Source organism: Manacus vitellinus, unplaced genomic scaffold, assembly GCF_001715985.3.
Source record: "Manacus vitellinus isolate BGI_N305 unplaced genomic scaffold, ASM171598v3 scaffold_20_pilon, whole genome shotgun sequence".
NCBI lineage: Eukaryota > Metazoa > Chordata > Aves > Passeriformes > Pipridae > Manacus > Manacus vitellinus.
The window spans coordinates 9,110,620-9,138,395 of record NW_021939471.1 but is presented as its reverse complement, the minus strand read 5'-3'; the positions used below and the strand labels follow the sequence as shown (position 1 = coordinate 9,138,395).

The window sequence follows — 27,776 nt, the reverse complement described above, 5'->3', positions numbered from 1 at the left end:
GTGAGTTGCCAAAAATATTTGATGACCAGGTTGTGAAGTCCTCTTACAGGCCCTTTTAACCAAACTCATACAATCAAACTGATCTTTGTATAAGCAACAAGCTGACAAAAAAGTGGTGCAACTGCTGCAAAGATGGGGTTCACACAGGCTAGCATCTTCATTATGGCATGAAAACAGTGGAGTAGCTTGGTTCAGCTTTTTGCTCAGAGAAGCCTGTCCAGCTGCAGGAGAATTCATGCTGCATGTACTTCCCTTATGCTGGTGAATTTAACTGTTCCACTATTTGGGACAAAGGAGCAGCTGAGCCCTTCTCCAGGCCTCCCACAGACTGGCACTGCTAGACCCCCAGCCATTACAAGGCAGACAGGCACAAGGCAGACAGGATTCCACTGCGTGTACTGAGAGAAACTACTGTGCAAGCTTCCACCTGTGCCAGGTGCTGAATGTACCTGCAGTACAAACTGCTTTTGGGCTGAGCAGCCAAGGAACACAAAAAGCAGGAGAAAGGATAGGTAATTCTCCTTGCTTTTGCAGACAGAAAAGTTCTGTGATTTGCCCTTATGGCCACAGAGAGATGGGAAGTCAACCACTCAGTCCTGAGCTGGAAAAAGACCATTCTGTCTCCGGCTGCAGACACTGCTCCCTGTTTCTGTTCCCCTAGAGCACGAGACTGACAGTCTCTGGCACTATGCTACAGGGATGCAAGGCTGCAGGCACCTTCAATCAGGGCCAAACTGATTGTCTTGGCAACAAAACTTCCTTCTGATAGACAGGCAGTTTGGAGGGGAACAAGGCAAATTCCTTAACTGGGCTAGCCAGGCTGCATCCGGACAGGACTAAACATCCCTCTTTGGAGGAGGAAGGGAGAATGCAAGGTGAGAAGACAGAGTAATTCTTTCAGCTGAGACTCTGCCAGGGGTGTTGCTAATTAGCAGAGAGAGGATGTGTTGTGGTTGGTGAGAGACAGACACGTTCTGTGTTGCGAGACAGTGCCTTCAACCAGCTCTGTCTGTGAGACACATACACTGAGAGCTCCCTGATCGTGTTTGTATTGCAGGAGCCATCCCAGCAACACCAGCTGAGTCCTTGATGCCCGCTGTGCTGCCCACAGCCTCATGTGAAACCCGTGATGGGATTCTGGACAGACAAAAAGTCTTGGTTGTGAATCTTATTTTCACTGTTCTAATACAAGCAAACCTATTTTGTATAGACATACAGAGTGACTGTCATGGAAAAAGACTAGTACTGCAGCAGCATCTGCATTTCCTAAGCTTGCTCAGGTATCTAAATGATAGGAGACTGTTGTAGCTAACAAAGGAAACAAGGAGGTATTTTCAGTCTCTACCAGAAGCGAGGTCATGGTCCAGAACTCAATGTGTGCGTGTGTATGTATCTCATGTGCTGCAATTTGGAAACATTTCCAGCTGAGACTACTAAATTTGGCCAGTTGGTGTCTGCTCTAATTTATATTGAGCTGAATCTGCAAGAGCCTAGTTTAAATTTCTGGGATTCTGTGTGGTTTGCTCAAGATGAGCATCTGTTCCAACATCCCTGTATTCAAGGATAGCTGAAAAGCACATCCATTATCTGAGAAGAACCAACAAACTAAAGATCAGACCCTGCAGCTTTCTTCCACAGATTTTATTTAGATTCCCTGACAACATAAAAGGAATGATTCTTAATTTTGTGTCTCTGTGTACTTTTCATTTGGGCTAAGATGCCCTGAATTTCTCCTCAATATTAAAGGATGTTTATGTGAGGTCAAACCTGACTTATGGCTCTTTTAACTTTGTATATTCCCAAGACATGTCTGACTCTGTTGGGCACATAGGCTCCTGACTAAACGTAGTATGGGCAGTTCAGGAGATGATCTGAGATTGATAATAACAACAAGTTGATCTCTACAGAAGCAGAGATTGAACATATTCAGCTGCACACTAATGCAGCTACCCAAGACAACCCCAAGGTGTGCTGGGCCAAAATGGGCTTTAAGAACTTCTGTATATATCAATGAAGGCCTTAGCCTGACTGAGAGCTGGCATAGATATAAGGGGAGAGAGGTGGAAGCAAGTGTTGTTTGCACTGTGCAGACTTTTGCGGAGAAGGGTGGGTAAGGTTTGGTCTTCAGTCTGAGCAGACTCCTCACCATTACTAAGCTGACAGTTGCAGGTGATTATTTTATGAGCAAAGAGGGAAACAGAAGCAAAAGAGAACAACAGCAGTGACCTCCAAGTCTCTGCTGGGGGAAGAGGGACAGACCACAGACAAACACAGCCCAGCCTCAAGGTATGTTGTGCCAGGCTGCAAAAAGGGACAGGGCTGCTTTAAAGGTCCTTGACATGGGCGCGGTGCTGACTCCAAAACCATACCCCTGCCCTGGCTGCAAAGTACCTCCTGTAATTGGCTACGAGCTTTAGAGAATGAAATCCAATTTACCTGCCACAAAGAAAAGCTAGATGAGGCCTCCCCAGAGCCGGTGGGTAAAGGAGGGCTGCCAGTTCCCACTGCCGAGCTGCTCCCCTCCCAGCCAGACCGGAGGGAAGGGGGAAGGGGCAGCAATGGCAGTAAGTGCAGGAACAATTCACTGGAGAGCCACGGTGCTCTTTGCAGTTTGCCCACTAATTACTATTAAGCCCTGGTTCCTCTTTGTGTTCCAAGGGGCGGCTTCAATGTGGCACTGCTTCTTGGGCCTTTCATGCGGCTGGGCTAACCCCTGAATAGCAGGCTCACCCCCCTCGCTGCCTCTCTCTCCCTCTTTATTTCCCCCTTTTGCTTTTCTGATAGTATTTTCTGTCCATGTTGTGTAAGGCCCTAAATGAATCTTGACTGCCCCTACAGCCGACTGGAGACACACAAAAGCGGCCCATTCCAGTGGCCACAGCGCCATTGTGTGCCCTAACAATGCACTAATTGGCGGTGACAATTGTGCGGCTGGGGAAGAAGAGGGGGCCGGGGGGCGAAGGGGGGGGCTGGAGGTGGAACACGGGACATGGGTCCTTTCCAATCACTGAGGCGGGTCAATAAAAAAAAAGAGAAGCGTGACGAGCGAGAAACACGCTCTGCTCCGCGTTTCTCCTGCCTGCACGTCCCTGCCAGTCCCAAGCAGTTTGCTCCAAGGACCCCGGAAATTCCTACACAGAAGGGTAAAGCGAATAATTTTAAATCCGTGGGTCTGCAGAGAAAGAGATGTGAAAACTAGAAGGGTCATCTCAATCGCCCAGGCTTTCTCACCATCGCAGAGGCTGAAGAGCTCATGTGATGAGGACACCACTGAGATATTCATGGGAAAAGATCACACAAAAAGCCAAGAAGATGCTGGTGCTGCAGCATTCTGCTCTGGGTACACGTGGGAGAGGAGAGAGTGCTCACCTCTTACTGAATGGAGCTCAGCATACCCTTGTTTTGCACGAGGACAGTGGGATGCAAGGACAGGGTGTCTTGCAGCACCCTGGAGGGGTAGGTGGTGGCCCTGTGGAGTAGGAGCCTGTGGTGCTGTTGGGAGCAGGGGAATTAACTTGGCCCACATCTCCAGCAATAGTGAATCTGAGGAACTGGAGGAATGAAAGGAACAACAGGTGCCATGGGACTGAGATGTTTATTGCCACTGTGACACCTCCCAGTAGGGACCAACCCAGTCTCACACTGAAATTCGGCAGGAGTGAGCTCACAGACTCTGAGAGCTGCCCCAGTATTAAGTTAACCCTGGTGTTTTGAGTCTGATGTATCTGACAAGTGAGGGACAGATTTCAACTTTATTCATTAGCTTTTAAGATAAAATCTGGGACAGAAAATGGCATGGACAATGCTTTTGAGAAAGAAGCATGGAAGGCTCATCCAGTTGCCTAGGCTCTAAATTAATTCAGACAGTTAACAGACATGGGGTCAGATGCTGAAGTGCTCAACACCTACCATGAGTTTTCCAAACAGCTCGTGTCAGCTCCCTCAGAGAACAGTGTGTTCAGCAGGTGTGGAGCGCTCTGGTTCCTGACAGGGAAAGCAAGGCAACCCAGACTAGCAGCAACAGACAGGTTTATGAAGGGCTTTGAAATGTCCCTTCTCACAGAGATACTTCTCTTATTTGAAGATGACTGATTTTTGAGATGCATTGTCCAGAGCAGGGTCAGGAAGCAAGAATTCTCCTACCCCTTGCAGGACAGATGTGGGACTGCTATGATGGGGAACACTTTTGCTAAATGCCTTGATGAAAAAGAATTACCTCCTGCATTTGGAAGGAAGTAGGAAAACACTTTTCCATACAGTGGCATCTAACCAGGGAACAACTACATAGGAACCACCTCTATTGGAAGACCAATACTTTTCCACAAGACTAACAAGTCCCATATATTGGCATGGCTTGGAGAAGAAACCTTGCCCTAACCTCATGAAAAGCAGAGATAAAGAGCAGGGAGGACAAACTGGAGACCCAGGGACAGGCAGGCACCGTGCCTGGATCTAAACTCCCTGTTGCTCTGACTGAGAATGGCATTTCAGTTTGGTCCAGTACATATAAACACTGAGCTCAGCTGAGAAGTCTGGTCCTGCAGCCAGAATGTGGAGGGGAAGCCTACTGTGAGCCCAGTATGAGAAGCAGACCTGCAACAGCCTAGAGCTGGCAGTCTGCAGAGTCCAGGGTACACTGTGTAGAAACTGGACTCTTGCCCTTTTCACCTCATGGCCACCCTAAGCACAGTATTTTTCTTAATGTAATCTCTCAGATTTTATGGGTCCTTGTCAGCATTTCTGTGGAACAGCAGAGGACATCCCTGCTGCTGGGAAGAGCCCCCACCTCTCTCCACTCATTGCAAGGTGGACTTATCAGGTGTGTTAGGCTCCTATAATGTGGTGGTGGCGATATCCTCCCTGAACAAAATCACTAGTTACCTGCTTTCAACATAGTAAATGTGCTTCTACTTGCCCTCCCCTAGCAGGCCTCCACACAACTCCTGCCGACAGCTATGGAAACATTCCCATGGATTACCACGGATGTTGGAGGAGGGCCTTATATAGTGAGACTTCTCCACCTCCCCTTTGCCCTAAGCCCTTCACAGAAGTACTTTATTGTTTTATGACAGCGCAGTAACACTTGACATAAATCTCTAAGCACAGCTAACAATGTCAATATTGTGTAAATACCTACAGTAGAGACCTGTATTTTATTATGTTTTCGCCCTCTTTTACCTGTTATCACCCAGGGTTAACTCTGTGCTAGATGCACGTGTATTTCACAAGGAATCTGCCAGTTTTATAGACCGCCACAGCTTATGTCTCTGAACACTGAGATCCCAGCTCTGGTTCTTTCACAAACTGCAGCTTTCATTGGACTCAACAGAGCTTGGATCTGCTTAAAGGATTGATCGCATTGTCTGTTAAATCAGAGCCAAGTGCTCCTCAGAAGTGCAGAGTCCAACCCAGAGCAGGACATTTTGCAATATGTACACAACAAACAATATTCACCAGTGTCACAGGCAACTGTGTGCCAATGTCTGATGACAGAATGGGGCTGTTTTCCATCCTATCCTTACTCCCATGAGAGTCTGTACCCCCTGCTCTTAGAAATCAATGGGATCACTTACAGGTGAAGGTACAAGTCAGTGGAGAGACATTCCTCATGTTTCATAACTTAGTTGCTGCACTTCAGGTATTTGCCTGCAGTGTCAGTCAGAAATGAGATTAATTCATAATTTTTACTGCTAGGAAAGCACTTTGGACTGAAATGCTCCATGCACACTGATTACATCTATTACTTTCTTACATGGATTCAGTAATTTGCACTTTATTTTTAAGCAGTACCTAACTTTACTAACAGTTCCTTCTTAAGTCACTCACTTCTAAATACATAATATTGTACCTGCATGCTAAATACCTCTGAACTTTCAAGTCAATGAAAGTTCAGCCCTTAACACAAGCTCTTATCTGACTTCTCTTGCTTTTCAGATGAGCCTTACAACCTCTTTTTTATTATCTAAATGAATGCTAATGCTTCAAACTCAATTATAGAAAATCCAAAGTCACTTACTATAAACAAGGGACTGACTTTTTAGCATGTTTACAGCCTTGATGCCAAGTTTTATACATATCTACACTTAAAATGGATGGAATTTACTCCTGCTTACCCTGTAGACTTTGTCTGGTTTTAATTGTGACACTTGATTATCTGAGATGCTTTTCACCACCTTCTCATACTGGTAATACTCAGGCCTCTAGATGGGACCACTGTTTTGGAGAGTGTTTAGTTAAACAAGAACTCTTTTAACAAGGCAGTCCAGAGCTATGTACACACACTCCCAGAATATCTTCACTTGCCCTCAGCGTGCTGTCACTGAAAAAGTATGGTAAGCCTCAGACCTGGAAGGTCCCTCTCAGTCCCTAAACAAAGAAGAAGGATGCTAGCTCCTTGACTTGGGTAATTCTATTACTGTACTGTAATCAGGATTTTATCACACCTGGATACAGGCATGATGTTATGGAAAAGGTTAAAAAAAAAAAAGATTTGTTTACTTAAGCCTAGAGCAAAGTTCTGGTCAAGGAGCTGGTACTATTTCATTTATTTTAGACAGTGTCCTCAGGACTTCATAAACCTGCAGACACTGTCACTTATTCCTAAAAGAAGAGCTGCATTCCAGTTCCACCACCTTTTAGAAAACCAGTCAACTTCATGTATTAAACCAAATACTATTAATTTTGGTCTAAGAGCTTGAAGGGTAGCTTTTAAAAAATGAACTGCCCTGACCTTTCAGAGAAGAGCTGGAGCTGCAATTGGCATGCTCTTCCCAGGGCTCCCTAGTCCCCATGGTCTCTGCTCTGTATGGATGCTTTTTCCCACCACCTCTTACAGGGTGAAGTGAGGAGGGAAGGTGGCAGTGAAAGGGGAAGGAGATGTCATAATAGAATTTGCTCACCTTGTAAAGCAAATAAGGAGGAAGAGAAGACCTTGCACATGGTTTTCTTGTGCAGCTTGTGTGATCTTCGTCAAACATTAACTCCCTGCTTGTAGCTGATTTCATCACAGGGATGAAGTCCAAAGGTTCCTGCAGGAGAGAGGATTGACATTCCTGATGGACCCCTGGTCTTTCTGACGAGGGGCAGGAGGACAGTGAGGGAGGGGATATACCCTCCTCTTTGAAAGCTGCTGGAGCATAGGGCTGGGTGTGGATTTCTCTGGGGGCTCTCAGGCAGGGGGTTTAGGCCTGTGAGCTCCACCATGGCTCGGTGCTGCAATCCTTAGTCACCAAATTCATGGCTTCAGGGAGCTGAAGCAACTGAGAACAGCAGGAATCATGGCTGCTCCTACATTCATTGGGGGGAGAACCCTTACGATACGGGCAAAATCCTGCCCTTACAGGCCCCTAGTGGTCCCTTCAGTCCAGCTGGGAGATGCCTCCCTTACTTAGGATTTAAGTAAGGATTGGACCCTTCTGGCAGAGGTCCATGTGACAGCCATGCAGTGGGGATCTGCCACCTGCATACCTCCCAGGAGCTCTGTATCCAAAGGTGCCTGAAAGCCACAGCTCCCAGTAAGCTCCCCTGGGAGCTTTTGAGGGGGTCAGCACCATTAAAAATCCAGGAATTTGTGCCTTTCCAAAAACACTTAACAAATTTAACTGGGATCCAAACCCACAGAGCCCAATACAGACATCAACAGTAATTCTAGAGACCTGGTTGAGACCCAGGAACAGTGAGTATCATAATTGTCTACATTTGGAAGACTTTCACGGGCAGGTACAGCACCCACCAGAAGGCAAATTAAAAAGGACGAGTAACTTTTTTTTAGTGTTTATTGAGAGTTGCCTTTATACACGAGGGACTGGTGCTCTGATGCTGTCACAAGTGAACCCAAATAAACCCTGCTCAAGTGTCAACAAGCAATTCAACTCAGTGAATTTATAACATTACTACACATCAATAATAAATTAAGACTATTGCCTAAAAGTTGCAGATAATTTAAAAAAATCTTTGTCAAAAGTAAAAAACCCCAAAACAACAATGCAAACACAAGAACAAGGGAACACACAATAACAATGTTGCAAATAAATTAACAGAGTAGCACACACACATAATGGTTTTCAAAAATCTCAGAGTGCACTGCCAGCAATGCTAACACTCACTAAAAATGCTGCAGGTGAGCTGGTGCTCTGGCAGGAAGGAAAGCCCAGACTGCCAGGGACTGCATCAGCCACTGCGCTCTGCTGCTCATGCCTGGCTTTCCCTGGCTTTTAACTGCCTCGACTGAACTAAAGTTGATTTGGAAGCTGCCTTTATCACTTAATACCCATCAAACACACATTTTGCTCATGACTTACTTTTGCTTAGCTCAAGTATAGCAGGAACTGGTATAAGCTAAGTTGGTATCACAGGTATTGATGCCATTAAAAATCAGCCTGAAAGCACACTTTAGTTTAAGCAAAATCGACTTGGTAAACAAGTGCATAAGCAAAACTAAACCAAATCCTTTTTCCACCAAAACAATGCTATGTATTTAAGGATTTACACTGGTTTAACATGTCAATTAGACAGGAATAAATAAATAATTGAGCCACAGACACTTGTGCACACAGACAAAATCTACTACACTTTGGTCCTAGACAGCTGATAGCTCTCCAGGCCTGGATACCTCTGATGCTGACCACAAGTGGCACCTTTGCAATTTCAATTAATGACCACTCTAACTAGCACTTTAAGATATGAATCAGGTCAGCATGGGCACACCACGGTTTTCAAGTAAAGAAGGACTTTGCACATTATCATCCAGGCTGTCTCCTCACTGTACTGCTAAAATGCAGCGACAACACTGCCATTGTCAAATGGGATTCGGGCTATTGGCATCAAATGTGGACTTGTAAGATCACAGTCAGCATGGACATGTGCCCCAGGCTGACACATGCTACATACTTTAGCAAATAATGCTAAAATTTAAACAGATTAACCCTCTCTCTAAGGTAAGGCTGATCAAACCCTGACTGGGTTAGCCTTCAGGGAACCAGGGTGCATTAAAATCGAGTTTTGAGGAAATGCCTTCACTCCCACAGCCCTAGATCCAGCTGTGCATGTGAGTAGGGAGTGCCATATGGGAGTCCTTCGCCATGTGGTGTGGACTAGCACGTGACCTGACCCTATTTTAATTCCCAGTACTTGCCACTATTACATATGCGCCTCTTCCGAAGGTCTCGCATAAGCACAACTGCATTTCTGGCTGAGAAGCCCAGGCAGTCTCAAAAATATAGATAATAAAAACCAACACCATCTCCATGCTATCCTCTCTCACACTGCCCTCTCAAAGCATAGATAGTAAACAAATTTTATGGTTACCATTCCTAGCAAGATGGAAACTGTCACGAGCAAGGGTTTCAAGCTCCAATGCCAAACACACTGCATCATGGCAGAGCATTTCTAACAAAATTATTCACTTTTGAAAATTTAAGGCACCAAAAATGAGCAAACGTGAGGAGTTCCCATGCAGCTTGGTGTCTTCAGAGCTGGTGTATGCAGCCTGTAGAGCTCATTTCATGAGGGCAGAACAACCAAACTGAATTACTCAGCTGCTCCTGCAAAAGAGCAGGCAAAGCCATGGGAGAGATTCAGTTTAAGCCTACAAGTTAATTGAACAGCAGATGCAATCAGGAAATCCAAAACAGGAAGATAGAGGCTAATATACAGTACTGTAAGGCACTCCTACTGGGAAGGGAAAATTGAAAGGAAAATTACGAAGGAGAGAATGATTGGACTCAACTGGTTCAAAAACAACACGATGAGCTATGAAGCTCCAAGTCTGGCTGTAAACTCAGCACTGGGAGTAGAGACAGGGACAGAGACAGTAAGAGAGGAGAGACTGGCTTGCAGCTGAGCAGCAGAAAAAAAAAAAGTGAGAAGATTATGATGATTATTTAATTTCTTTTATACAGATCCACAGTAAGCTGCAATCCAGGCAGTGACTTTGGGAAGCCTGCTAAACTTGGTTGCTACAGGGAAAAAGCAAAATTCAACTGTGCAGCTTCCCCATTTCATTGTAAACAGATATCCTCTGCTTTTTTGAAAAAATCATTCAGGGCATTATCATCAATCCCTTATAATACATCATACACACCATCCTGATTACTAGAGAAGCCTTGACAAGAGGAGCTCTAGAAGTGCCCTGATGATTCGCTCCTAACAGGGCCATCAGAGCCTGTGGAGTGCTGTGAAAAACTTGAGTTCCTCACCAAAAAGTACCTTTCCTCACAACTGCCAATTCCTATTATCCCAGCAGTGAGCCCTATTCGTATGTGCCAGCCAGGATATTTTGTCACATCACAAACCCATCACTTTCCACAACCTAAGAAAAAAAAAGGCAAGAGAAAGATTTCTACACAAGAAATACAAGTTTCTCTTTTTATAGGTTGATAATATAAAAAAGCTGGAGTTTACATACCCTTCTTCCCATTAAAGAAAAGGTAGATGGTCAGGGTAAAGAGGAAAAGAAACTTGAATAAGGATCTCTATAGTGTCCTAGATTAAAATAATCTTAGACTAACAAATATAAGTACCTGTAGAGTGTGAAGCTGTAGTCCACTGCAGTGAAGCATCCTATTTCTACACTGATTACAAGTTTTATACAAAGCAAAAGCAGTAACTGGATTGCAGATCAATTCCTCCTCGGTCAGCTATGAAAGCATCTTCTCTTTGAAGGAGACAAACGGCACATTTTATTCTTGACTCACAATGAAATGGTATTGTTCAAATTTATTTCATGCATGGGTAGGACAATACTAGAAGTACCAATACATAATTTAACTGGGGTGGGGGGGCAAGAGAGTAGTGCAATCTACAAAGACCCCAAGAACTTTTCCAGCTGATGCTCATCCAGAAGTCTGCAGAGCAGAGCCACGTGCAGGCTGTGGGCTGCAGGGTGGGTAGAGTAGCAGTGGGGACCAGCACGCAGCACTGTTAGTACAGCAGAGACAACCATGCACAGGTACAGCATCGTCTGAAACCCAAACCATCTACAGAACCCCAGGCTGAGTGTCCTGCTTGCAGATGGCTCTTCCAAGAAAACGTCCCTTTTAAAGCCGGGTCTTGAGAGTTAATAATGTGAGCAGTAATTTCAATTTATTCTTTTGCCTTGCAGTCCTGAAAAATTAATAGGGCTTCTTCCTACTGCATTGGCACCTTCTGAGGGCAGGATGAAGCCTTCCATTATGCTTACAAAAAGCAGGGACAAAAGACTTTGTCTTGTCCATTTATATAGAATAACATTTTTTGGATAGGAGCTGGGCATCCCTGAGAGGACAGCATCTTCCATATTATGGTCTGCTCCTATAGCTACCATGAAGCCATATTATTTTTCCAAAGTAGAAATGAATGTGTATTCAGGAACCAGCTGGTTTACAACAACATTGGATTTTAAAGCAATTAATCTGAGCTGTACTGTACAGTATCCTTTTACACAGTGCTCTGGGCACTGACAGCATATTGTAACAACATGCTTTTGCTCTTTATCATTAGTAATGGCAGTGGTTTCAGGTTCATGACTAATTCTAGCAGTTTTGCCAACATCAAACTTTTTTTTTTATTCTCTGTAACTCTCTGTTAGCAAAGAAACTGTTCTGTAATACCTGTACAAACCCAGAGCAACACCAATGCCATCTATGTTTTTATTCCAGAATTCAGTTCCAATATCTAACCATGCACACAACTGGTACTTTGGGGATCAGGACATCTGTCAAAGTAACTAATAGTTTGCAATGTCTGAACCTTGATTCCTTGACTCGATATGGTTTTTGACAGTGCACACAAGCAGCCTTCTCTAAACTGAGCTGGACATGAACCAGCAATGTAAGGTATCTTAAATACCAGAGCACGATGATGATATGAAAAACATTTTCATTTTTTCTTTAACCACCTAACATTATGTCCACAGATAATTCAAAAGAGTACCTGCCAGCTTCTGACAGTTTCAGAGCTACTGGCTTTGCCACAGGACTAGTTGTAGTGACACATGCTGAGAAACATGGGAGCGTACTGTTTATTCAGCCAGTACCAGTGCAGTTCCTGTTTGCATGACTAATTCCACAATACTTCCCCAGTGTTTGCATTTCTGAACACACAGGGAATTCTTCAAGTGGGAATGGATTTGCAAGGAACATTACACCTTTAAAGGTGATAGCCAAAAGCAACTCATTTCACATAAGGAACAGTGAGCCCAGACGAGATACCACTGTGTACGGGAAGTATTAATTTTAGTGACAAAGGTGCATGATTCACCAGGTTTATTAAACATGGGAATCCTTACAGTACTTTGCCAAAACACAGAAAACCCCTCACTTCCTTCCAAAGAATCCCACTGAGAGAAGGACTTCTGGAAAAGAAAGGCACTGGTTGTCTAATGTATACAAGATATAAACATGCTTCTATATATATAGTAGTTGCACTCAATCTGAGAAAGCTCAGATTCAGCTACTTTTTCTTTGACTGGAGGCTGGAAAAGGTAACCACTTACAGTCCAGTACAAGGCAACTCACTGTAGCATTTTACTTTTTAACGTAAGTACGATGTACCCTGTTCTTTTATTTAAAATACTTCAGCGATTAGTGAGATGCTTCGATGATCAAGACTGCTTTCTGCCTTGAATACAACAGTCTGAAGATTATAAAGGAAGCAAAGATCAGTATTTCACACTTTCACAAACCTGTGTGAGAGGAGAGGAAAAATACATGCAACTGGCTTTTTTCATCTGAAACTGTATTTGCTTTCTGTATATAGATGTGTGTGTGTGTATATATATGTGACTGCTTTCATATGTATATAATACACACATCACTGCAGGGTGTGGAAAAAGAGTTAAGAACGTGGACTGGAGGGAGGACAATCTCTAACTGCTCACTGGAGGTGAACTCACAATGAATTAAACATAATGCCAGTGATATGACACACATCTCCCCAGTTAAATCCATCATGTACTTCCCTTTCACAATAGAATTCACTGTGGTTAATACTTCCTGTGTTCCAGGTGTGTGGAGTAGAATCATACCTCAAGGAACTTCGCTCTCCACCACTGAAGTCATTACAGAAGCATAAAATGCCTTGAAGCTCAAAGAGAATGCAGGACATAAGTTGCATATGAAAACAGCAAAGTAGTGTTTCACAACTTTGGAGGAATTTTCTAACTACGATGGGCAAGACGACTTTCCTGACTATCAGTTTATCAGGTTCAGGTTAGAAAAACATTTAAAATAAACTTCATGAAATAAAAAGAAAACCAATGTGGGCACTTAAAATGCCTTAAGTGTGAAACTAGAAGAAGGTCAGAGCCAACATCATGTTACTGGAGATGAGGACATGGCCTTCCACAGATTAAGAATAACAAGTGTAAAACTGCACAGACTTCAGTGACTGAGCTTAACCAATATAGCCAGTCTGAACAAAAGCGTAGGAAGTCCCCTGCTTATTTGAATATGAAATAGTTCACTGGGGTGGTTATGAATATATAAACATAAATTAAGGAATTCTGCGTCTTATGTTTGTAAGCACCTCCAATAAGGTTTGATGGGAGATCCTTTTCTTTCCTTGGCAAGCAGATCCTTTAAAATGTAAATGCACTGGCCTTTCAAAATAGTTCTCTGAAAACATGAGGAAATGGAACCACATGTCTGTATCAGGAGGAGACAGTGGATTTAAAGTAATTCCTGCTCTACTGGGTTCTGTGAAACATCCCATCAGACCCTCTGCCAAGGCTACTAATAAATAAATAATACACATAAATAAGTTGATGATTCAGCAATTCTAAATGAAAAACATAAAAAATAATGTGGTCATGGCGGCAAATATTTTCTGCCTTGAGAAAAACTCTTCTCCAGAGGTGGAAAAGAAAGTCAGGTGCTTAATTACCTAGACCTAAAGCATTTCAGGTAAACCACATTTTGTATGAGAGCTAGTGGCTGGACTTCAATGCAGTTTAGCCATTGGTATTTCAAAGCCGACAAGGCTTTATAGCCAATTTGGCAGCTGTTATTCACAGATGAAGAAGGTCAGATAATACTTTTCGAAAAAATTTCTGCCTGGCTAAGCTGAGAATTTGCTTAAGCTGGCAGCTGGGAAAGGGATTCTCTTCAGGTTGGTCCCAGCCTTAAGGAACTCATGTGTTCTGGTATGACAATTCAAACATGTTGCAAGACTCTTCAAAGTTCTCGTCCATATTCAGTTGCCTCCAGAAGGATTTCTGCTTCTTCTGCAATTCTTTACGCACACACCTGGGGCACGGTACAGCCTTCACTTTGCACTCAGAATGGAAGACAGCACCACAGCTTTCACACCTGCAAACACAAATTAGTGTCAAAATTGAATCACAAAATAGGACCACAGCATGCAATGGGCTTCATGTGGACTATAGGCAGCAGACATTCCTTGAAACCATTCTGGTAGCTCGAAGAGCATTATGTTTCAAAAGAGTGGCTTTGTAAAAGACAGTTTGTATGCCCACACCTCTGCTGGTGTAAAGCTACTCAGGACCACTAAAATAAGTTGACTTGAATCCATCTGCAGTTGCTGAGAATCTGTTCCAGCACTTCTGCTTCACGGATAGAAATTTTTAGAAGGATTAATACTTTTCTTCTTAGTAAAAGATGTATCACAGAATAGACATCAACTTTGTTTTATGCAAAACAAGCTTGTTGCTTTGGTTTGTAAATGAAGAGTTACAATATTATTTTCCAATAAGATATATTTCAGCATTCGCAGAAACAGATTCTGTGATTTGCAACAGCCACAATATGACATTTTCCTCATTGAAGTTCCAGTGGTCAGCTGTCCTGGAAAGAGTGAAAAACAGTCCACTTCAACAGCAGGAGAAGTTGTCATTTCACAAAGTAAAATTTGAAACAGAGGTAGGTGATATTGTCTGTTCTGTGTCCTGTGGAAGATTGGACTACATCAACACAATTATAGCTTCTGGCATTCAAAGATTCTGCTCTCAAATGTGACATTGAGACTTCAAACAAATCAGCTGCTCAAACAAGATGACTGGATTACTTTTGGGGCACTGTGAGGCAACGGACATTATGTCACAGCAGATCAAGCCCCGGTTCCAGATGGCTGTGGAGCAATGAAACATCTGGTGATCATGAACGGGTACAACTAAAGAGTTGGACATTCTCAGCCTTTAAATGCAAGTAACTATCTGTAGTAAGTTAAGTCACTGCAGCTTTGTAGTCGAAATAAAAACTAAAAGGATGACAGCGTCAGAGGTAAAAAGTCAAAGATTCCAGTTGGATAATCAAATAATAAAAGCAACAAAACATCAAACTTTAGAGCAATCCTGAAATACAAATGAGGGGGGGTCATCCTGGTGATTCTGTGGGACATCTTGCAATGCCCTGCACTTTTCCTTCTCACAGCTATTGTAGTCAAATTACTATATGAGAATCCAAATGTCCATTGTTATAACCTTAGTGGGGTTTTTGGTTTGCTTGCTTTAAACTTATTTCTCACAGAAATAAGGTTCTTGTCTTCAAGATTGTGAAGAAAAATTGAAAACGTGAAGAAAAATTGAAAACGTGAAGAAAAATTGAAAACATGAAGAAAAATTGAAAACATGAAGAAACAAACCCCAAATACTGAGAAGCCATGAGGCAAACTGCAGTACTTGGCATGTGGTCCGGCAATACTGAGATAAGTCCGTGAGCTAACACAACCCCTTAGCTGTATTGGCTGTGTTTGCATCTCACCTGGAACTTTCTAAAACTGTTCCTGATCTGGCTGCACTTGAAGTTTTATGCATAAGTCCAAACATGGCCTAAATTTTAGTAACTGCAGAGCTTTGAGAAGGCTATGCAGAGATTTAGAGAGGTACATTTCTAGCTAGCATAAACTGATAAAACTCAAATAACAAGCAAGAAAAGGAAGGTGAAAGAGGCTAATGCATCTATTAGCTTCCATGCTCTTGTGCAGTAAAACTTGACTGTCACATTTCTAAGTACAGTTATGGAGCCTAAATCTGGTTTTGAATCAAGAAACTAGTTTACACAGAGATATTTACAATTTTTGTGCTCAGAGAGTGTGTGTTATGGCCCTGATCCACTGAAGCACATAAACACATGCATAGGACTCATATCCCAGTGATTTCCTTGGGATTACTGATCTGCCTCCAACAAAGCATTTGCCTATGTGCTTTGCTGGTTTGGGATCCACAGGAACATAAATGGATGAGGAAGAGACAGAGGACAGCAGTGTCTTTAAAACTTAACACCACTCCGACCTGACACTAATGGTGATTTTATCAAGCTAATTCTCCCTTGTTAGTCAGCAATTTACAGTGCCCTGGAAGTTGCTAGAGGGTAATGATTGATGAGGAGTGTAATTTTGTGCTCTTGCATTGCCACTCCCCGTGCTAGCCCAATATTTCTCCACAGCACACATGGAAGTGACAAAACCTATCAGAAATTGCTGCTGAAATGGATGGAGCAGAATGAGAGGAGCCAGCATACCTGCTCTCTCAAGTCAAAGGCCATCAACAGAGCAAACAAAGACCGATGGTGTTTAAATTAATATGAATTCGTTTTTCAGAAATGAGCTCAGTGGAAAAATTAACAAACTTCTTTCACATCCCTCAGAATCAAAAGAGAGAAAAAAAATGTATGAACTGTTATTTATCAGAGCTGGTGCAATAGCTGAGGCTCTGACCAGGACCCCACATGGCCAGGCACTCAGTAGAGGCAGCACAAACAGCCAGCCCTGGATCTCACAGTACTGGCAGCCACTGTTGCCATCATCACTCCATTCTGGTGCCCCCACCCCGACTGCTGCTCTGAAGAACTATTTTCTGCCTTCTCTGGTGAAGGTTGATGTACTCCCAGCCCCAACCAAGGTGTGCAGATAACAACAAAGCAGCAGACTGGAGGAAAGGTGCTCTGAGTTGGAAAACAAAGTTGTCTCTCGCTCTCCATAGGGACACATAGAGAGCATACCTGCATCAGCACGCCTGTATCCCCCCTTCACTGCCAAAGGAAGTGAGTCTCCAGGGGAGGGGGGTAATGCTGACCTTGCTCTGCCTTTGTGCAAATGGCAAGCTACTCCCTTTAGGTGATGGAGCTATACTACCCCAAGCCATCTACAGCTTTGCTTTTCATCGTATCAAATACAGTCAGTCTTAATGGCCCTGGAATGTCAACTGGCTGACCATTTCTAATCTCACTGCAGGAAATTCTCCAGTGATATCAAAACCCCTATCAACTTTATATTCCTTCTTAGAATATTACAAACAGAGTGCTTCTTAGTCTCCACATTGAGATTCACAGGGGTTTTTTACTGTTGTTTTCAAGCCTCAGTATTCCAAAATTATTTTATTTCTCTGGAGAAATAAAATATATTTTGTAGCCTATAAAAGGCTCACTTAATAGTTCACTACACTTACTTATCTTTCCCTTAACCCTTGTTGTTGTCATAGGTAATTCACAGTTCAGGTATTATTTCTGACTCCTGACTTCTTCTTTGTCTAGAGGCCAAAAAGTCCCTACATCTTTTGTGAGAATTCTATACACCTCTGATAATAAGCTGATGAGCCCGTAGCCATTCAGGCCTTTCATGTTTCCTTCTTTAATGAATGATATTGTGATACTGCACATTAATAGCATCTTCCTATTTTTCAAACAGTATTTGAAGAATTAGTGAACATTGCACGTTGTTTTCATACAGACTTGAGTCTTCTAAGAAGGTAGCTGAAACAGATTCCTCTCTATTTTGGTGTTTTCTTTTTTTTTTTTTTTCTCTTTCCTGACCTAACTCAATTTCTGTTGAGACTTATGTTTTAAGGATGTTCTACTTGCTTGAACACCAGAGTAACAAAAATGCAGAGAATTATTCAATCCTCTAAATAATTTCTATTACACTGGAAAGCGTAAGAGAAAGGGCAAAGCTGTCCACAGCCAGCCAGGCATTATAATGCTCTTATTATTATCATTACTAGTTACAAAAGAAAAGCCTTTCTCCATTAAAAGCATATAATCATTCCTTGTATGCTGAGGAAGTGCCGATGTTAGTATCTTCCATCAAGTCTGGGCATTTGAAATATATACATAACAATATTTTGTAAACTGAATTCTGGCATGTTCTTTTCATGCCTTCCATGTATGTTTCACAGGATTATGGCTCAAGTAATTCTAGATGCTGCACAACCAATTGATCATACTCATATTTCTCCTCTGTACTGTACCACCATGTAAGTGCCCATGGGCAGGATCAGGTGCCCAAAGAGAGGGGTGCAACACAAAGAAGCTTCAAAGACCTTTCACCTTTCACCAAAGCAGAGATGATCAACAGATGGCCCAGGATGTCATCTGAAAGACAGGATTTTTGTCTTCTAGGAACGTTACCTGTTGACAGACTGACCAGTGTGACTGTGTTTGGATGAAGCTACTGAGACTAACAAGGTTTATTAGGACACCTTCGGTACCATGCACATGGGCTGTACCTGTCTGGCTTCCAAACACCAATTAGGGAATCAAAGCAGCTCATAGTTATGCTGCTCATTCCTGAAATGAACAAACAGTGAATGGCAAATACAGCACCATTCCTACCTCACAAATGAGAAGCAAGAGGTGAACTGGCTTGCTCAAGGTCAGGCACAAGCTCTTAGCAGAGCTGAGAAGGGCAAAGAGCTCCTCTGTCTCACTGCAGCGCCATATTCACCCACCACCCTTTCTCTTGTAATTTTATATATTAACTTTCATTTTTTCATTTAAAAAACCCACTTGCTTTGTGCCAGACTTTGCACACATTTGGTCAAGCAAGTAATCCCTTGAAATTAATTTCAGTAATCAAATCCCTTCACTGACTAGAACTCTCTAGTGTTTTCTTTCCTTCCATGCAGAGTAAAAGCAAGATAAAATGGTGTTGTTCATTCATTTTCCTTAGAGGATGCTAAACGTTCATCAGGCATCCAAAATACTGAAATACCTCTAACTTGGCTATTAAAAAAACCCCAAAAGAGCAAGCCACAGTAGCTGAAGTAAGCCTTGCCTAGGGATTCCAGCGTGATCACCATCCCACACTATGCACGTGTCCCTGTCTGCAAGTATTTCTGAATTGCTCAGCTGTGAATATCACAGACGTGCCCTTCAAAACTCTGAGACTTTAGCAGAGCACAAAGAAAAGGAAAATGGACTATCCTGTGTTCACTTACAACACAAAAAAAAGCCCCAAAGGCAATCAATGCCTGACACACACGTGCACAGTATTATTCCAGTTGCCTAGGAACCAATGCAAGGAGCCTGCCTAGGGAGGGACGCCCACATAGTAAATGAATGGAAGCAAGTTGGCACTAATATGACATTGATTTGTCCCTATAAGGAGCTTGTTAAGATAATGCCTTGTATGACACATGGTCTTTACCAGACACGGTTGTGGGGGTTTTTTAATATAGTATACTTAAAAACTGTTAATACTTCAGACTTGCTTTTGAAAACTTTGCCTCTGAAGAATAAACAAAAAAGGGCCCACTACCCAGTCCCTCAAATTATTATATATCTGAAATTCCCTCTAAATTCAGTGTTCAAGGAACCAGCAGTGACTCAAAGCACAATCACAGTTTTCCTTTCCATACACCTGTTCATCAGAAGGGGTTACCCTTGATAAGCCAGCAGAGCCTGAAGACACTCCTCATTTATAATGGCACGGCTGGGTCCTGGGCTGGCCCCTGAGGATGCAGAAACAATGGAAAGAGCTGTAATTGTGAAGCATTGGCACAACTCATGTGCTGGGGGAACCAACGCAGAGGGGTGAGCTGGTTATAGACGGCAGCCAGCAAGGGGTGTACAGTGACCTCCAGCCTGCACTGATGGGGCTCCCCAGCTACAGCAGCCATGGCTTGCACTCTAGAACAGCTGCAGGGGCCAGCCTAAACACAGCCTGACACGACATCTATTAACACCACCACTGCTGCTGCTTTAATAATGCCACCCCAGGGTGGCTGAACAACACACTACCCAGTGTCCCTGCATGAAAACTGCTGGACCAGGGTCTGCTCCTTTTTACCCAGCACAGGTTAGACTGAGGTGCTGGAGAAGCACTCCAGGCAGTAGGGAGGATGAGCGAATAAGCCTCTATCTTGGCTCATCCGTCTGTGCTGTCTCTTGCCCCTCATCCTGTCATGCCAGCACCCACTGCTAAGGTCAATTGCATCCAGGGGATGTGCAAAGCAGACAGAGATTTATTAAAGCCTCACAAGTGAGGAGAAAAGCAGGCAGCTCACTGGAGGGGAGGGAAAACCACCAGTGCTGCACCAGTGGAGGGGACCTTCAATGTCAACTTCTCCATTGCTACCTCCAGAGAAATCCCAGAGCAGGCCTTCATTTTGGGTGCTCAAAGAACAATTTGCTACAGGTCACGGCTGAACAAGAACAGCTTGAATTAACCACGTGCTCTTCTCCCGTGTGTAGTGGGTTTGTGTAGCTAAATAACTACACAGTTGTGTACACAGGTACTGCACTGCAGCATGGCAGCAGGGTCAAGCAGGAACAACGGGAACTGCAGCTCCCAGACCCCTCTTTGCAGAGCTGCGTCACTCCTGATCAAGGAAGGAAGCGTGTCCCCAGCTTCTCCTCAGCTGTGGCTTCCAGGATTTATGCCATACTTATCTACATATATTTCCATATTTTTATCCAAGCAGGAGAACTAAGGACTGACTGTTGACCTCAGCACTGTGCTTTGCTAGTTGTTTAAGCTCAGAGATCCCAAGCCAAGTAATGCGACCTGTAAACAGCAATTCCCAAGAAATCAATAAACGGACATAAAAATCAGTATTAAAACTCTTAAGCTGAAAGTCACGTGATTACACTTCAGTCAGTGAAGCTAACTTACTTTGGAAAGGGGAAAAGCCCTACATATGATAGATTCATTACCTGTAAACCACTGGAGAGGCTGAAAAGCCACAGAGATTCACATGTTTACATTACTCAGGCATATATTCTCTGCCTCTGCTAGCTGCCACATCAAGAACTGGACTTTGCCCCTCTACCTCTCCTGTTATTAATGAATTCACATTCACAAAGTGGTGGCTGAAGATCTAAAAGCAATACTATTAACAGTAATATTAACATACTGCCCTTAACTATTATAATTTGTTTGCATGATTCTATTATTTTGCATTTTTCTGTCAGCCTCAAGTCTAAAAATCCCACGACTAAGCCAGGATTTTGCTTTCAATAAAAGAGAAAGGCAAAGGCAACCAGACTTCATAACTCCGCATTAATGCTGAAGACATGTCTACCTGGACCCAAGATGGAAAAAAGAAACTTAACATATAAAGAAATAAATACATAAACAACAAATTCCCAAGGTAATCTTAGAATTTCTGAGCACTTAAGAATTGACAGTGTTTGCTTTCATGAGCTAAAAAGCAATTGAAAAGCTGTCACCTGGTCTACAAGGAACCATATTTGGGAGATGGAGAAGTCTATCTTAAAAGGGGAATTTGCATGAGAAAGGAGGAGAAAGAATTAAAAGGTCTTGACTGGCAAGATGGAAATATCTAGAGTGAGGAAGAAGGCACAGCAGGGAAGCTGCAAAATAGAAACTGTAAACAAGATGGTTGCCATGCCCAGCCAGGGGAGAAGAGCATAAGGAAGCACTGCAGAGACCTTCGTACTTGAAATAAGTATCTGCCTTTAGACTGAATGTTCTACTTAAAATACACTCTGACATGAGGCAGGAAAAACCAACCTCTAGAGCTAATTCAGTCGCCAAACACAATGCTTGATGAAAAAGCCAGTATATTTTATCACTTTCTTTTTACATATTCCAGATAACATTACTGTGCTACGCTGCACAAATAAAAATAAGATTATGTGGGCCAGAAAATTTTGACCCGTTTTGACATATTCGGCTGAAATTAAATTACCAAGAGAACATCTACTTAGACGCCTATGTTTCTTTAAAGAAAGTGCTGAGCAGATCACGTCAGGGTGCTTTGAACCAACTACCAACATTCGATTAGCTAAAAAATTAGGTACTAAACCACCAGCACAACTCAGGTGAACTGGGCTTGGGGAAAGGCTTTCTAGCATAAGACAAACTAATCAAAGCAAGAGGGAAAATGACATACTTTGAGTGATGCCTTTGGCCTGTGCCAAGGTACTTCCTGGAAATGCTCTATTTCAGTCTCTCCACCTAATATTTATCTTTAACGTTCTCCCAATTGCTCAAAGCTGCTTCTGTCCAGTGACAAAGCATTCATAACACAGGGAGCTGTAACCTTGCAAAGACTTGGGCATGCACAGCCTCAGAGCCTTTAGTAAGACTTGTCACTATGTGCAAAGTTAAGTACATTCATAGGTCTTATCAGGATGGTGGCCAAAGATTATAGAGGCATCCAAGCTGGTTGATACAGTCAAGCCTGTTCTGTGGCACGTCTATTTTAAACTTGGGCCTTCTGGTTTGTATCTTAAAAGGTCTACACGTCTTAACTGATCTGCAGAACAAATTAACTTAGCAAAGTGAAAACAGTTTAGCCTTGATAAATGAATACGAACACAAAAGAGCGACTCTCCATGGTTCACGTACATCGACAGTCAGCACATAAAAGGCAAGGAATGGACTAAATTGTTCTTAACCAAGCAAGTAGCTTTACCAGCAAAACACAACAAATTGCCTGTCAAAGTAGTCACTACGATGACAACACTCAGACAAGACCAAAACTTTATTAACTGGGTAACACATAATAATCTTAATCAGAACTATAATTGCTTAATTATTTAATGGGACAGAAAATGCTCCTTAATGAGCTTTTATTCTCATTCCAAAGATAATTTTCTCAGTATTCTTTAAGATTTAAAACTTGTTAAAAATTGTTCTAAGTTGTAAAACAAAACCAGCCATATATTATAGACAACAGTGCCACTACACAGACCTTGTCTTTTTACTTCTGTTGTTTTGTTTTTTTTGTTTTAATTTTAGGATGAAGAAACAAAAACTTTTCACCACATTAATGAAGAATAAGCAATATGAGAACAACTTGAGGGGAAGTGCCTGGTTGCTAACTAATGGGCAAGGATAGTTCTAACAAGCCCATTTAGAGCCAAGAATATTTAAAGTCATTTCACAACACTTGTAAATATAAAATAAGTGATATAATAGAACAATTTTATATGTTTATTCGCTAAATTTAAGCCCAGGGCAAATTTAGTCCCAGAAATAAATAGAAGGTAGATGCTCGTAGATGTTCGTTTAAGTTGCCAGGGCTGCAGCAAAAGCAGAGCTGTGGGAGTTTACATTAGTTGGCAATTTGCTCTGTGAAATGTGCAATTAACTCAGGAGGCTTTAAATATAGTTCTCATGATTTAAAGGCCTTCCAATAGATGGTGAAATTGTGAAATTCAGAAAGAATCCTGATTAAGATTTATATAAATATGGGTAAGACAGAAAAGAGGGAAATGGAGGACCAAAGAATCAACCTGACTGGAAGAGACATCAAAAACATGGGACAATTTTTAAGAAACTGTTTAACTGCCGAGTCATAGCTTTCATTAAGATCTCTGCAGAATGGCCACCTCCCAAGAAAAGCCAAAGAAAGGAAATATCATTAGAAAGCTTATGACTTTGTGAGCCCACCCTTACATTCAAGGCAGCAAACTGTTGCGCTGTATTGTTGAGCAGGATGTAAAGAGCCTGCCAAGCACAGCCCACAGACCCGCTAATTAAATGAACTGATTGTGTTTGTTTTGGAACCGTTTGCCAACAAAGGAATGTGTCACACTGATTAGTGAGAGAAGGGTATGTAATATATGTGTATTCAAGCCCTGAGGAGTGCATAACCCAGGTATTCACTCTGTTTGCCCAAGGACTGACAAAAATGACTCAAGCAAATAACCAGACCAAAGAGAAACTCCAGCCCTCAAGAGGGGCCCTCTTTTTCTCTCAGCTGCATCTATCTAAAGAAGACCCATCCTTCATAAATTCCTACTGAAGACTGATCCAGAAACTCCTGAGAATATTTTGGAGAGAAACAGTCTCTTCACCTCAAAGCTGACCTAAGAGATTATGAAGATGAAAAGTTAACAGCCAGCTGAGAACCACCTTGGAATTGCACTGACCACTCTGACAGCTGTCACTCTTCTCTCTAAAGAGCAGGAAAGGTCAGGGAGGTAGCCAGAAAAACAAATGCCACCTCAACACAGACATACACACACACACTCTCCATACAAGCAGGCTTCACTTTTCAAATATTCAGCAAAGAGCTGAAGTCTGCAAAATCTGTCACGCACCCACTTTTGAATATTTCTAACCCTACAGTCCAGTTTGCTGGTTGAGTTAATAGCATGCTCAAAAGTGAACAAGCATCATTTAAAAGCAAGGAAAAACTGTCTTCAGAGCTCAACTGCTCTTCCCTCCTTAACTCAGCAGCTTCAGCCGGGGTACTTCGGCAGTCTAGTATCGAGCCCAAAATGTGAATACTGTGCTGTAGACAGCAATTCCAGAAAACCAGGATGGAGAAAGGGAGTTGTAGTCAATTCTCACTGTACATTCAGGACTCAGAGTAGTACAACTAAATCACAAATCTGAGCTGTTTACTCAGAGCTCTGTACGACACTTAATTGGCAAGGAAAACTGAACACGTCACCAGAATTTTCAGGTATAATTGCAAGTCTTCACATGAACCTTTTGCAGCTTGCCATTCCATCTGCCACAGGTTACTCTGTACCTTACCTGTTTCTAATTAGCCTCCTCACCCTACACCTGTCTTAGGTCAGCACACCTACCTCAGAAACCTCCCTCATCTTCAAGAGACAGAAGCAAATACAAAACCCCTCTACCGGGCATTCTCCCTCACTGCTTTGCAGCTGATGCAGCTGCACAGTAAAACATACAAACTCCTCTGTTGGCATAACTTGTCTCCAGAGCAAAAATATGGAACAGAAATAATCTGCTTAATTTCACATAGTACACATGCACACACAAGTAGTAATGAGATAAGAAAACTAACGAGGAAGACAAATGGAAAATGCTGGGGAAAAAAACAAGGTCTAGTGATAAGGAGTACAAAAGGAGTAAGCAGGATGATCTCCAACAAAATCAGAAAGAGAAATATTGGAAAACCTGTCATGCTGATTGTGTTTTAATTAAAATCATTAACAAAGGCTGCTGTCTTTGGCATGACATGAACCACAACTTCACATTTGTGAAACATGAACAAAAGTCCTTTCTGGCTTCTAATTCACATAAAAGCAGGAACTAGAGCAACTTCTGTTGGCTTGAACTGCTGACAAATACTATTTGATTCCAGAAGGTTTTAAACTCTGTAATTGCAAGGTATGTCTGATCTCAGCTGAAGGGCGGGACCCAATAATTTTTTTGGGAACAAAAATCCCCCAGACAAATCAAATTCTAAAGTAAATCTGTCTTCCCAAATGTTCTTACACATTCTCATCAATCTTTTGGGAATATTTTCAATCGCCTTTTATACAGTCTCAACAGACATCTTATGTTTTATGCTATCTTAGTCTCTTTCTTTTTAACTCAGCCTATCTTGCCATGCACCCTAGATACATTCTTTCTTAAAATTGTTTATAGAGCTCAGATGCACACCTTGTCTAGCTTATGTCCACTGCTTTGTCAGTGCATTCTTTAGAATAAGACTCTGGAAATAAAATGGGCAAACAGTCTTTGAAACTCAGATTAGACTGAAAAATCCTTGAAGAGTAGTTCTTGGTTACTTGTAATTTAACATCTTTGCACACACAGGGGAATCAGATTCTTAATAAGCCCTTTTAACAGGTTGGTCTTGATTGTTTCCAATTTTCAATTGGAAAAAATGTTTTCAATTTTTTTTTCCTTCAAATGAACTCTTTGGAGAAAACGACTGTATTTGAAACAGCCAAAAAGTACTTATCTGTGGAGGAATGCTGTGCTGTCAGATACACTGTCTTTCTGTTAAGGGTGAAAAACTCCATCTCTTTTATTCAAAATCCAAGACACTATTGGAAAAGAGTAGTAACATTGCTGTTTCCAAGTCTATTCTGGTTTCCTGCATCTTGCTTTTAGGTTTTTCATGTGACTCCTGTCCCTGACCTGGCATCCAGCACTCTACATAATGTGAAATAAAGGTTCTTCTGTATAGTTTAGGACTGGCATACAGTTATACTTACTTTGTAGCCACCTGAGAATAGCAATGTCATTAAAAAAAAATTAAATCTTGCATACACAGGCAGAGAGGAGTAAGCACACAGAGAGAGTAGAGCATTAGCCATAACATTTCATGGGGGAAACACTTCAGAACAGATGGTGATCATTTTATAATGGACAATCCCAGTACATTATGGGCCCAGTGATACCAGAGACCAGAAAGATGTCTGTGATCACTCCAGAGAAGCCATTTGGCTTTTCAGGACACTCTGCAAACTCAGAAGACTTTTGGATAAATCATGCTGTGTGATGCTACTGGGGACTCTTCCCTTTTTGAAGAGCTGTTCTGAGACCTACAGGGCTTTGGGAAGCAGCTCTTCTCATTTATTTCCAGGTCTGCTCAAGGTGGTCTCCCTGGACCAGTGATCTGCTGCACCTGCTCAGGAATGTGCACCAGTGGAATCCAGCCCCTAGTTATCTACGTATGAGGTCAGGAGGCCAGGAATCCGCAAGGGTGTGATGCGTAAAGTGAATCAAGTGTATGACTGACACCACTGCAGTAGAGTACCTGCTTGTAGAAATGTCCTCAAAGGGGTAAAGGATTTCTCCATTGTTGCAAATCTCACAGATGAAACCCTTTTGGCTACAAAGGCTGCAGCTGTACACATGAGAGGTGGCAAACTTGATCACCTTCCCCAAGAAAGGAGCCAGCTTTCCTTCAATAACCTGGAATGAGAAGACAGTATTGAATGAACCCCCCAAAAATTACTAGAATGCCCTGAAGGACTGAGACAATATTTATTATTATGGAAATTATAGGTGATGCTGGCAAAAACAATAGGAAAGTTACTTCCCAACAATTATAGCTCCATGAAATCACAAGTGATAATAGTAGCCAATGAACCAGCAATGATCTGAACATGGAAACTAATTTACAATCTCTTTTGAAGTCTCTACATGGTAATAACATAAAATATTAGTACGCACTTTAAGTACAACAACAGATTCATATAATAAGGCACAAAGAAGTAAATAGGAAAAGAGTTTAAGGCTTCCCCATTATCTCTAACTGACAGATATGAGAATACTGCCTTACATTTACCATTTGCACTTCTTTTATTTTTTATGCACAGATGGCAGTTTTGTCTTTGTTTCTTTTCCTCCAAAGCACAAGTTTTTTGCATATATTTTGTGAACGGAACCCTGGCTTTCCTCCTTTAGCAGGACTGTGTTTCCCTTTGAAAATCATTCAAATACAATATTCTGTTCCTTGCCAAAAGGAATAAATTCTCAGTTAAAGTCTTGAAGAGGAAGTGGGGTTTTTTCCCTTCAGTGTCCAGCTCTCAAATCGAGAAGTCCTTCACTGCCAGACAATCCTGGCTAGACCATTAGAAGTGATTAGCACTCCCCGTGTTGGTGTGAAAAAAACCAGCCAAGCCATATAGATTAAACTGCTAGCCACAACACTCATCTAAATTTGTGACTTGGTGACAATGCCTCAATAAGGGGTGCTATTCAGGCAAAATACTTTCCATTCAGATCAAACTTCTAGAGACTTTAAGGAATTCTGCAGCTATAGGGAATAATGAACATGGAATAAGGCCCTAAGTGTATATTCTTCTCTCCTGGGCTTCCTGTGGTCTGAATGGCAGTTTGCCAGATTAGTGATAGAAATGTGTCACTAGATTTGACAG

The 27,776-nt window shown here is 42.2% G+C and overlaps 1 protein-coding gene across 4 annotated transcripts in view; it reads right to left on the bottom strand.

Moving 5' to 3' along the window:
- The window catches only part of PLEKHM3 (pleckstrin homology domain containing M3), a 117,479-nt gene that overhangs the window by 31,981 nt on the left and 57,722 nt on the right, over positions 1 to 27,776 (bottom strand). For 2 of the 4 annotated variants that reach the window (XR_001920525.2, XR_001920526.2), the window contains exon 7: positions 6,900 to 7,028. Coding sequence is in view for 2 of the 4 variants with exons in the window: in XM_008931095.2 (XP_008929343.2) it covers positions 14,108 to 14,285; positions 26,651 to 26,808 (336 nt within the window). In the remaining 2 variants the exon portion in view is untranslated. Of the gene's footprint in view, positions 1 to 6,899; positions 7,029 to 8,480; positions 14,286 to 26,650; positions 26,809 to 27,776 lie in introns of those variants that run through there. The other 2 variants (XM_008931095.2, XM_018071612.2) reach the window with 2 other exon arrangements.